Source organism: Desmodus rotundus, chromosome 5, assembly GCF_022682495.2.
Source record: "Desmodus rotundus isolate HL8 chromosome 5, HLdesRot8A.1, whole genome shotgun sequence".
Taxonomy (NCBI): Eukaryota; Metazoa; Chordata; class Mammalia; order Chiroptera; family Phyllostomidae; genus Desmodus; species Desmodus rotundus.
The window spans coordinates 74,721,527-74,734,437 of record NC_071391.1 but is presented as its reverse complement, the minus strand read 5'-3'; the positions used below and the strand labels follow the sequence as shown (position 1 = coordinate 74,734,437).

General features: G+C 37.6%; 1 protein-coding gene across 2 annotated transcripts in view; it reads left to right on the top strand.

Annotated features, from left to right (window-relative positions):
* The window catches only part of PDGFD (platelet derived growth factor D), a 245,528-nt gene that overhangs the window by 210,310 nt on the left and 22,307 nt on the right, over positions 1 to 12,911 (top strand). For both annotated transcript variants that reach the window (XM_024570915.4, XM_024570914.4), the window contains exons 4-5: positions 4,359 to 4,421; positions 8,099 to 8,297. In XM_024570915.4, coding sequence (XP_024426683.2) covers positions 4,359 to 4,421; positions 8,099 to 8,297 — 262 coding nt within the window. The remainder of the gene's footprint in view (positions 1 to 4,358; positions 4,422 to 8,098; positions 8,298 to 12,911) is intronic.

Genomic DNA, 12,911 nt, shown 5'->3' with positions numbered 1-12,911 from the left:
CATTCTATTTTAGCAACTCTTAAGTAATGCTAAGGGCATTGTTCTGCTAAGAGCATCCACAAAAGAAAAAAAAGTTTGTCTTTCATTCATGTGGAGCTCGAAAGAGCAAGTGGTCAACCCAGGATGATGTTACAAATATGTGACAAAAGTGTGACATAGACACTGACCTATCAGAAAGGACTCCAGCTATAACTGCTGCTGTGCCTGTACTGAGGGCCAGCGGCTGAACAGCACCCCTGAATGTACATGAGAATCCAGAGTAACTGGAGCATAGCAGTTCCTCAAAGAATTAGAAACAGAACTCCCGTGTGATCAGCGATCCCACTACTGGGTATGTACCCAAAAGAAAGAAATCATCATTTCTAAGAGAAATGTGCACCCCCATGTTTATGTCAATGTATAAAGAAACTGTGACATGTATTACATATAATATACACAATGGGGTATCATTCAGCCATGTGAGAGAAGGAAATCCTGCCATTTGAACCACGTGGGTGGACCTTGAGGGAATTATGCTCAGTGAAATAAACCAGACACAGCAGGACAAGAATTGTATGACTCACTGATATGTGGCATCTTAAAAAATAAAAAATAAAACAAAAAAGCCAAACTCATGGTTGCCAGGAGCTGGGGAGTGGCGGAAATTGGGAGGTGTTGGTTAAAGGGTACACTTCCAGTTGTAAGATGGATATACTCTGGGAACTGATGTGCAGCGTAGTGAATTAGGCTGCGTTACACCTGCAAGCTGCTAAGAGAGTAGATCTTAAATGTTCTCATCACACACACACACACGCACACACACACTTGTAGTTGTGTGAAACTTACTGTGGTAATTAATCATATATATTATTACATAATTACATATATAATATTTATATACATAGATAAAAGTATGCATAAATCACAGTATAGTCCTGGCTGGGTGGTTGGAGTGTCGTCCCATACACCAAAAGTCTGTAGGTTCAATTCCCAGTCAGGGCCCACACCTAGGTTGGAGATTCCATCTCCAGGGCACATACAGGAGGCAACTGATCAATGTTTCTCTCACATCAATGTTTCTCTCTTTCTCTCTCTCTCTCTCTCTCTCTCTCTCTCTCTCTCTCTCTTTCCCTTTCTTTCTCCTTCCCTCCCTCTCCAAATCAACAAACATATCTTCGGGTGAGGATTAAGAAATTATCATGGTGTACACTTTAAATTTATACAATGATACATGTCAGTTATTTCTCAGTAAAGCAAGGAGGGGAAGACGATCTGGCTATCATGTAGAATGTGCACTCTAGGGCAAGAGTAGAAAAACAGAGTAGGTCAACAGGCAATTGGGAGAATTTCCGGTATCTTGGACTTGGGAGGTTGTTTTGGAAGAGATGAGAAATGATCGTATTAAGGATATGTTCCTTCCCATGACAAGATTCTGTTTTCAGGCCTAAAATTTGGAGGTTCTGTGTTTTATTCTTAAAAGGAATATTTTTCTCTTTTTAAGTTCATTTTAAATGTCATTATAAATAATGGCAAATTTTGAAATAACATAAAAAGTGTGATTTCTTTTAAATGTCTAATATTCCTGTTGCTAAGAAAAGATAAATTGATATTTTCTCTGGATCTTAATGAAATTCTTTATTATTTATTCCTATTAAAGTTTCTGACTGGAATCTTATAGCTGAGATACAAAGAAGCTAAAATTTCTTTGTGTGACATTTATCTAGATGCACGTGCATGAAAAATCTTCTATATTTAAAGTACTTAATAATATTTTATCATGTGTCTATGCAAGAAAATGGAATAAACTGAAGTCACAGAATTCAGTAAGTATAGACACAAAATCTAAACAACTAAGAATACTTTGAAAGATATCATCACAGAACCTTCCTCCAGTACTCTGCTTTATGTCTTTCCCGTTTTCTGTTAACCCTCTTTCAGACCCAGTTTCATCCAAGCTACAATGAGGTGAAACATGACCACACAGTTTGTACTCAGACATGAGCTCTGATGGTCCTAGCTTCACAGAGGTGGCTGCTTGATACAGAGCACAGCATTTATCTCTCTGAGAGTTGATTTTCTAAACATTAAAATGAAGAAACTGGACTAGAGAATTCTAAAATTCTTTACAGTTTCAAGATTTTAAGACTGTTCACCTCTGATTTTTACACATGGTCATCATAATCCATTACTTGCTTTAATTGATGTTTTTGTGATGATGATTCATAAATCTGTATCTCAAGTGCAAGTCTGTCATGAGGTCCATTCTCATGTAGCAAATGGCCTCCAAGACATCTCTATCTGGATTTGCATAGACACCTCAAACATACCGTGTCCAACATGACTCATTAACTTTTCCCAGTAACTAGCTTTATTTTCTGTGTATTTTCCCAAATGTTGTCTAGATACCACTCTCTTTTTGACTGAGGCTTTGTCCCTTGCTTTTCTTACAAGTAGTCATCTGCTTACTTATCTATTTATCTGAGTCTACAAGGCTCAGCTCATGAGTCACCTTCTAACGTGAAATTTTTCCAAGTCTACTTCCTCCCCAGGTAGAATTCCCTATCTTTCACGGCATGCTGATTAGTCTGGCATGAGAGCACCCTCATGAGTTTATTGCACCTTTTTGTTTACATGTTTACATTTTCAACTCCTTAAGGGTAAGGATGGTTTCTTATTTCCTTGTGATTTTATCCTCAGTTTAGAACGTATCACATAGCAGGTGATTAACAAATATCGAATCAATGAGTGAAAATGGAAATTCTATGATCTGAGGATTGCTCATGTCTGTCTTATCCAGCACATGTCCTCTTACCAACAGTCTCTCCAAGACATAGAGCAGTCATCGTCTCTCTTACCCAGGTCCACCTGCTCACCTACTTAAGAGGACTAATAACAATTCTGACCTTCATTTGCACACATCCATCTGCTGTGGGAATGCATTGTCCTTTTCATATGCGATCTACCTTGCAAAGTGCAGAGACCGCATTCTCCCTTTCTTTCCCATCTTCCAAAGTTGAGATTAGAGTAACAATATCTAGCAAGTTTGCAATAGATGTTCATTCCTTCAACCCCATATCTGACTCAGTTCTCTCTTGGCAAACAACTAAAATTTTCTTCATCATGAGCAGTTATATATAAACCAGTATCATAATGAGCGATTATCAAATGTACTTCAGCTCCTCAAAATATGAATGAAACTTAATACTTAGCTCTCATTCGGTATGTATACTTGGGCAAATATGTTGACATATTTGAGTAGCTGGATTTTTCTCAGCAATATCTTAAAATACGTCTTACTCCCTAGTTTGGCTGGAGGAAATTACCCAAGGTAATTTATGTTAGCAAGATCCAGAAACCATGTATGACATATAAAAATGGTAGAATCAGTTTGCCTTCCCATTATGTTTTTTAGCCTTATTTTTATTGTTTACATTATTACAGATGTCCTCATTTTTTCTCCCTTTGACCACCTCTGCCCAGCCCTTCCACCCTCCCCCACCCCGGCCATCCCCACACTGTTGTCTGTGTCTGTGAGTTACGCATATATGTGTATGTTCTTTCACTAATCCCTTCACCTTCTTAACTTACTGGTGCTAGAGCAATCAACATGAAAGTTACACGAAGTTGAGAGAGATTTGTCTTTTAAGAGAAGTTTCTTTCTCTAAGGTACATTAGTATCAATACCCTTTATGGTGTCTCTGAGATAAATAATTTTCTCAGGCCTGCCCTTTTCCTTCTCTCCTCTAGTGGGTGGTGCTTAGTCACTCCCACAGTTATTTTCTTCCCTTTCCATTCTTCCTGACATTTCTGGGTAGAGTCAGGAATAACCCTTTGACTGACCTTTGTCAGTTAATTTATATTTGAAAAGATCACTGATATTGTAGACTAGCTCAGCAGGCAGGACTGAACATGATGCAGAACCTAGTTCAAACCAAATACACATTAATACCAGTAATAATTAGTATTACTCTTTAATTTCTTTATCCAGTGCTAGTTATAATTAATGATTAATTGTCAAAACCAGCCTATAATGTAAGCACCAAATACCAGCCTGTTACAGATGAGGAAGAGAAGGATTGGAGGAGAGGTTAAGGAGATTACCTGAGTTCACACAGCCTGTAGATGGCTGAGTTAAAACCTGAACTCTTCTGCACATTTTCCATTTCACCAGTGCAGATGAGTAAACGTGATTGCAGCTGTCCATGTCTTGAATGGGAAAAGTTCTTGAGGAGAGATAAGACAAATGGTGACCTGTTCAGCAGGAATGTAGCCCTTGTTCCTGTTGTTACTAAGATGGAAAGAGATTTAAATGGCTGAGGTGCATGTAATGATTTGAACGGAGGTATGGTTGACTCACATGGATGGTTTTTGCCTTCCAGGAAGACTTCCAACCCGTACCCGCCTCAGAGACAAACTGGGAGTCAGTCACAAGCTCTATCTCAGTAAGTAATTTATTTTTCTATTGCCAGTGAAACAACTGATGAAGTAGCTAAGGTCACCCCGGAACAACATTGACCGCATCGAGATCTGTGGCTTGAGCAAAAGCCAGATCTCAAGCATGATGTGCTCTTCTCTTTCATTTGGATCACAGTGGGCCATCATATGCCCCTTATCCATCTTTCAGAAAGTTTGTAGGAAATGCCAGTACTCATTATGGGAACACGAAATAGATGATAGCTTAAGTATTTACCAGTTTCAAAGCAAAACATTTCAACTAAAGGACTATGCAGACACATCAAATGTATCAACTGGTCCATGGCCCAAGCTCAAGTGGGGAATTTTGCAATAGTTTTTTGACTACTCCAGGGGAAGCTGTTAATCTTTGCATTTTCAAGGATCTTTTCAGACGTGAAAAATTCCAATGTTTACAGTAAGATAACTTAAGTGCAAACCAGGCATGTGTTCTATTTGACTTGGAAGTAAAACATAACTCAGTGCTGAAACTGTAAAATGGCTCATGCCCCTATTTTTCTCACCAAACTTAGTAACTTCTCAGTATTCTATCTACTTATCTACTTTGCACAGAAGGAACAGAATTGTTTTCACCAATTCTGTGGGTAGCACTTACGTAGCCGTAAAACACAAGATAATAAATACAGTTGTTCACTGAAAGGTCAAGGGCACGGAGAAAGCTTGTCCATGGTTTTAAGGTGTGGGTCAGTGTGGCTGAGTCAGTGGAGTTGATTTTTGTTTTCCAAAAGTGATATTCTATCTTTTAGTCTCTGTGGGAATTTTTTTAATTCCCTCAGATGGCAGGATTTCCTCAGCTATGGATTCTGTGAGGATTTAACTCACCTGGTGTGGCTGTTGGACTAGAACAATGTGATCTGAGCCAAAGAGCAGTAAGACAGCTGGTAGTGATATTAAGAGGGTTTTATTTATTTATTTACTTGGTTTTGACAGTCCAGAACGCATGCTCAAAACCCAGCGAAGTATAAGCAATGTTGTCAAGCAGGTGAAGATGAAAATAAGGCAGGCAAGACTGTGGAGATGGGAGGCTAGGCAGGAGCTTGGACAGTTAGCAGCCTGAGACTTGCGATTCAAGGCAGATGCCAGGGGCAGCTTTTGCAACCAGGGCCTAGTATGCTGTTCTGTCAAGAGATCGCCCAGCTTCTCAAGCTTCTTAGACATGATAGCTTAGGGTTGTCTATCCGTCCTGCCCTAAGTGCAGAAATTATAAACTTAAAGGACCCCTTAGCTAATCCAGGATAATCCAGGTCCTCGAAAAAAGAGGGATTGTTCTATCCCCTTGAAACATGTGTGGAAGCTCAGTCCTGGGTCCATATCCCCTGAGAATTCTTCTGGGTTGAGTTCCAAATCCAGGTTCTGACTAGTCCTCTTAGAAGACCAAAGAAACATAGCCTTTTTTCATCAGCATTCTGTTTTTCAAGAACCTTCTAGAGTAGGAGCAAGAGCCTTTGGACCTATTATTAACTTCTGGACATACCATACTTTGTTTCTGTTGAAAGTGGTTTAGTCCTCAGAGCAATTTTTTTACAATCATCATTTTAAGGTAATTCAGTTAGCTTTAGAATTTGTGTTTATAAACGTGTGACAAAAGGTGAATGCGATTAAATTTATAGTGCCATTGACAGAGGCACACCCAAATAATTTGTTCTCTAAAAATTAGTTTTTAAATAACTACCTCAGAAACAAAAATGTTCTCATGGGTTTACTAGGTTGTCTAGTCACTCATAAGTATTTCCTTTACCATCATCAGTGTTTCTGTCAACTGTCCTGAGTTAAACTTGACAATAGCAGTAAAGTTCATACATAGGGACAATTTTACATTTTACTGTGGTTTGGGTTTTCTCTTCAGACCAGCGTTAAAAATGATTAAATTTCACTCTCCCCTCAGAGACAAATAACCCCTCCTCAGCTTTCTCTCGAAGAGTTACCTGGGTGCTACTGCATTCTAGGCACAGTTAGGAGCAACCCCAGGAAACGCCTTGCCAGGAATTCCCCAGAGCTGTTGTAAGAAGCATTTGCTTGTGTGGAGATGGCTTGATTGACACTCCTGCTTTTTAAAACTAAGGGAAGCATTTTAGTCTCAAAGCTTAGAGGCTGCCCATTCCCTCAACTTTTGCCAGTTTATTTTGATTTTTTTGATTTTAGATCCACATTGTTGTCGATACAAGACTAATTGTAAATCATCCTGTGAGTAAGAGCCAGGCAGACAGTAGATTCTCCAGACAATACAATTTTAATGGGAATTTGGAATTTTGGTACTGAATTTAAGTATTATCCACCTCTAGCATTTGATACCACCAGGAGTGTCAAAGACACAAATGAAGTACTTCAGTCACAATTCAGCTTTTATCACACACACACACACACCCCTCATGTGATGAGCTGGCCTGACATCTTTCCCCATCCTTCTTATGTCTCACACCCTGCTCCCCAAACCCCATTTCCCCCCACTCAATTTCTCCTACAGGACATATTTTTAAAAATGCTCCTCAAAGACAGCAGTGTTAGGTTAATGCTTTTACACATTTAGTTTTGCTAAAGAGGGACTATTCTGCCAATGCCTGTGGTCATCAAATTGCTTACAGACCTTTGGACCTTGATTGGTTAAAAAAGAAAGCGTTCCCTTAGAGGCAAATATAAATGTGGATTTTGCTGTCTGTGACTCTGTGGCGCATATTATTCTCAATAGGATACTGCAGTTCAGTTTCAGGAACACAAGTTTTCATTGATTTCCATTTTCCTGTAGTGATGAGAGACATTTGCCTTTGGGGGATCTTATTTGTTTGGCCGTTTCTTTAAAGATATTTAGAAATCATTTGAGACCGTGTGCTCTCTATTTCCTTGTGAATGGGTCATGAATTTTTACAGAGATGCTTGAATCATGGCTCATTTATCTCCAGATTGTACAAGGGTTAGTGAAGTAAGCGCTTGGAAACTTATGTGGGGCTATATTCCATGGTAAAATACATAATCCCTTCCAGACTTTCAATGATGTTGTGTTCCCCATTTAAAAAGTATTCTTGGCAATGTTTTAATGGCAACTAGGATCACTAGCAAGCTACAACACTCCAGAACATACATATGCTTCCCATGTGAATCTCCCACTCGGAAGTCAACAGAGCCAGTTTTGTAAATAATTATCCTTGTTGACAGTAAATAAGTGGGTTAAGTGCCAAATTTCATCAAGATGTCTCCAGACTAGACTCAAACCCTGCTCACACAACTTGCAATCCTAGGTGACCTGTAAAGAGGCTAAACATGGTAGAATGGAACAGATTATACAAATCTTGCATGCAGAGAGTTCAGAATTTAGTTACTCATCATCAGTTGTTGATATGGATATCAACATTGAACCAAGAAATTGGATGACTTAATTTTAATATTTCCATCTAGCCTATGTCTTTTTTAATGATTATAATACAGATGAAGTGAAAATTAATATCTACTGGTTTGGATTTGAAAAAAAGTGAATGACTATCATTTACCAACTAATTGTTCTTATTTAGAAATAGTACTATAGCAAGATACTTATGCACATGATGTCTTATAATCACAATTTTGCTTATTTTTCTTCCATATAGTTGTATGACTATTGTATTTCATAGCAATGGGCTTTTTCTGAGTACACTGAGTTGTATGTCACTCTTAGGGGGTATCCTATAACTCTCCATCAGTAACGGACCCTACGCTCACTGTGGATGCTCTGGACAGAACCATTGCACAGTTTGATACTGTGGAAGAGCTGCTCAAGCACTTCAGTCCTGAATCGTGGCAAGAAGATCTTGAGAATCTGTATTTGGACACCCCTCACTATCGAGGCAGGTCATACCATGACAGGAAGTCAAAAGGTAAGAAACAGCATGGGAGGTTCTTCATCAGCATATAGGAGTATTAACAGTAATAATAATTAAGGTTTAGCAATGCAACGTACTTAATTCACTTAAATCAGATGATTATTGTCAGCCCATTATCACGTATCTTTTTCACAGCACCTTGACATGAAGTTCTGTATTTTTCCCAAACTGTGTTGTCTATCTGGGACAAAGAGAGGTTTGATTCAGTCGAAGATCTGCCATAGTTTGGAGCTAGAAAAGAACTTACAGAATTATTCGGATGAGCTTTGTGCTTCTAGGCAAGTAAGGCCTTATTAACCCCACTGTAAACAGTGGAGATAACTGAAGTCATGGAAAGTAAATAATTTGCCAAGGTCTGTGTGGCTAGTTAGCAATGGAGAGGAAATGAGAATTGTGGTCTCTCGCATCCAATGGCAGAGCCTGTGTAATAGTTTACAACTGTGCCTAATGAATATCAATTTAGCCCACAACTCAGTGTGGGTAGAGAGGCTCCTGGTAAAGCGAGGGTCAAAAAACTCTTTGTAGACTTCAACTCTACTCATTCAATTTCCATTCTATAATTTTTTAATGAGGACCTACCATATGATTGGTGTCCTGGGTGGTTCATGTAATATAAACACCACAAAGAAGTCCGGGACAGTTTGGAGGTATGTGAGGAAACATGTTCAATTGGAAGGTTCAAGAAAGTATAATAAAGGAAGAAGAGAGGAACACTCAGGCAGAGAAAAGATGAGTTGAAACAATAATACCTGAACTGAAAAAAAAATCTCAGTCTTCTGAGTGGTATGATCTTTGGATGAGAATTTCATTTGAACATTTAACTCACATTAATAGAGAAATAGCTTGTAATTTTCTCTTACTGAATAAAACTATAATTTATAGTCAGTTATAACCTTGCTTTATTTAATAAGATTTGTTATCATTAAAATTTTCTCTAAAAGTCTGATAAGGCTGCCTTGCATCATAGATGTGAAGGCATTTAGCTAAAATATAGCTTGTCTCCTACGCTTTGTAATATCAGGGGTACATTTAAGAATTGTGAACCTGGGCTGCATTAGAATATAATGTTTCTGTTGGTAAGCACAACCTAATAGAATATTTGGACTGAAATGACTAATTAGTTAACTCCTGCCTAAGTCTGCTGCTTATGGTTTAGGTGATGATCTTACACACATAAAATGCATACCTTAGGAGGTACAAGACGGTCACTGACGGACCCTAAAGTTATGGAGACATTTCATAGGTACAGACTTGCCTCTCAGACTGAATCTTCCCAGGCCTCAGATTGGCTTCAATTCAAGGAAGATATTGCTCTCCCGTAAGGCGTTGCTGTCTTTGGGTTGCTATTAGGTCAACTTAAAGGAAAGTAAAATATTCAAAATGTTTTGAAAACCCCCAAAAAAACTATTTAAAATGGTATTGGACAAAGAAATGATAAAATATGACTCTTTTGTTAAGTATCTTAATCACTACAGCTATTCAAGGGGCAGCCCTTCTTGGCACCCGTTCTTGGAGAAATATGAACATTTGAAAATCACCTAAATCCATTACATTTTCCCCAGAAATTATATTAAGTTTGAGGCAGGTATCTGGGTTTAAATCCTAACCCTGCCACTTGCAAGTTTTGTGATTTTTCAGCAAGTCATTGAAACTTCCTGAGCCTCGGTTTTCTCATGGGCAACGTGTGTTTGAGAACACTTGTTTTGAGGAGTCGTGAGTGGTGCCACCCAGAGAACCCGGCACACAGTGGTCATTTAAGAAACGTCAGCTAGCTACAGCGGCTTAGAATTCTGAAATATGTTTGTGTCACTGCCTTGTTGAAGCCTTTCTTGTCCCCGGTCCTCTCCTTGTGAATCCAGACACCTCAAAGTTCTGAGTGCTTGGGAAACCACAGCATTTATATGTCCTACTGCTGCGTTATTATTGTGCCTTAAAGGGGATATGAGATCCTACGGCTTAAGGATATCAACTCTGGCTCAATATTAAATGACCTGAGGAACTTACAAAAACCGCAAATGCCTAGTCCCATCCCAGACACGCTGACTCAGAGTTCCCGAGGAAGGGGCTGGGTGCAGTGTTGATCATCAGAGACAGCCCGGGTGGAGGGCCACTGTTTCAGAGACTGTTCATCATGTGGCTCCAGCACTTGACAGAGTCTCTGACACATTTTAGATGCTCAATTAGTATTCGTGGAGCTGGTGATATTAATAGTCCAGCATTAGTATATTTCTAGTTTACAGAAACTCACCCCATAGACTAAGGAGTATGACTTTATTAAGAATACCTTTGGAACAAGGACTCATGGGCGTGGACAACAGTGTGGTGACTGCTAGCGGGAGGGGAGTATAAGGGGACTAAATGGTAATGGAAAAAATATAAAATAAAGGTTAAATTAAAAAACAAATTTAAAAATACGAATACATTTGGTTGCTGAAATAACCTTGTAAGAGCATTCAAGGTGACATTCTACCTTTTTCTGAAAGAGTAAACATTTCTTTCTCCTGTTGGCTGAGATTCCATTTCTTAATCTCTTATTTAAAACAGTCCTGAGGCCGATCTGTACCGTTTCGTCGAACACGGGCAAGTCACCACGCTCTCTGCACTTGTATAAATACGCTGACTCAACTGTTTATCATTCCACTGATGCTGAACCACCTGCATGCATCACAAAAGCAAAGGAAGTCAGGTTTAATATTTCAGCTGCTCTTTTCAGCTTTTAGAAATTAAAAATACGAAGTCATGGTTTTCATCCTGATATGTAAGAAAGGAGACAGTGAATAAAGAATGAATGTAGAAAAATAGTTCTAGATAATGGAGACCCATTATCCATTCAGTGTCAAATAAAATGTGAACTTTATGGGATCCATAAAAGGTTTCCTATAATCAGAATAACAACTTTAATGATATTTTACAGAGCAAATATCATTTATGAATAGCTATTGAACATTCCTCTGATTTGTCCACACTGATCAAAAGTGACATTTTTCTTGATACCAAAGAGCAATTCTAAGATGATCCTTCATTATCAAAGGCTCAGACACAGAGTTTTATAAACTCTAAAATAAAATACAAACACTGGGTGAAGAACCTATGAATGAAGTAGAAATAGTTAATATTTAAAATTATATTTTACGCTTTGCTTCTGTTGTGTATTTGAAAGAACACAGGTAACAGTGAGTATTTAGTTCTCTTTAAGAAACAGTTGAAAATGGAAAAAGAGGACAGTAAGAATTCATAGAGAAGAAACGAAAAGAGACAGATAACATTATCAACTATTGAAATCAGAAATTCAGCACAGGTCTAATCTTTTAAAAGTCACAAGTAATAGATAAACTGTATCTTGTCTGTAAGAATCTGGACTGATGATAATATATCAAATTAACATATTCAACTTTCAGTTTTCTAGGAGGGAATGGAAAAAGGGTAGTATGGATAATTGACATCTATTGATAACTGCAGTTCCAAAACACATTTTTTACCCATAATTTCAACCTCATATTTTCAACCCCTAGCTCCTCAAAAGTGTTTTTTTTTCTTTTTAAGTGTATCAAGTCCAGGTTTCTTTTACTTATTCTGACAATGATACCACATGCTAATATTACCACAGATTTTCACATGATTAGGTAAAAAATCATAGGGATGTTCTACAAGCTATATAATTACCCTCTGAATCATTTTGTGACCCCTGAAGTTTAACTGAAACTATTCTAAGATTGCTTTAAAACACATACCTTTAAACTTAAGGACAGTCTTTATATATTCAAGTTCATAGCATGAAATTTGACATTTCTAAGTTAAATCATTGGCATTAAGCTCTACTAGACTGGGCATTGCTTGAGAGCAATTTATAGAGATTAACAATGTCAGATATGTTCTTTTTTATCCTTTTATCCAAAATGATAGTGTGTTTAGCATAGAAAAATCTAACATGCAATAATAGCAAGGGGAAGACTGTTTTCACAGTTTAAGTGTTGTGATGCAATTTTGGACATAATTGTTGAGGCAGTCCATATGAACAATTTTGAACTATAATTATGCTTAAAAAGTGAGTTGCCATTTTTGATGCACATGCCAAAATTTACATACACTCCCCTCTTTAAAAAATCAGTATCAATATATTGAGTGGAGCAAATATATTGACTCCAAATTATGGAGTTTGAAATATATTATTTTTATAGATTCACTCCAAATTATGGAGTTTGAAATATATAATTTTTATAGATTCTAAATGTTTAGATACTATAACTTTGAAACACTTATGTCCTAGAATCTAATACCAATTATGTAATTTCTCTCTAAGATATAAAACACTTGACTTTTTAATTTGCAAACTATTTACAGGTAAATAACTGGCATAAAAAACTGAGGATTAAATAAAATTAATATGTTGCGTAACAAAATGTTTGAAATGGTTCTGAGTTCTCTTAGGACAGAATACCTTTTATTGTTAAATTAGTCATTTATGGAAGTTTCTTCACTATGAGCCTGCATGCTAACCTTAAAGATACAAGCTTTCTATAGTGATTTAGAATGTGGTAACTTCAGAGTATATGCACATGTTTTAGAAACAAGTTGAAGTCACCAAAGTCGAATGCTTGCAACTTTATC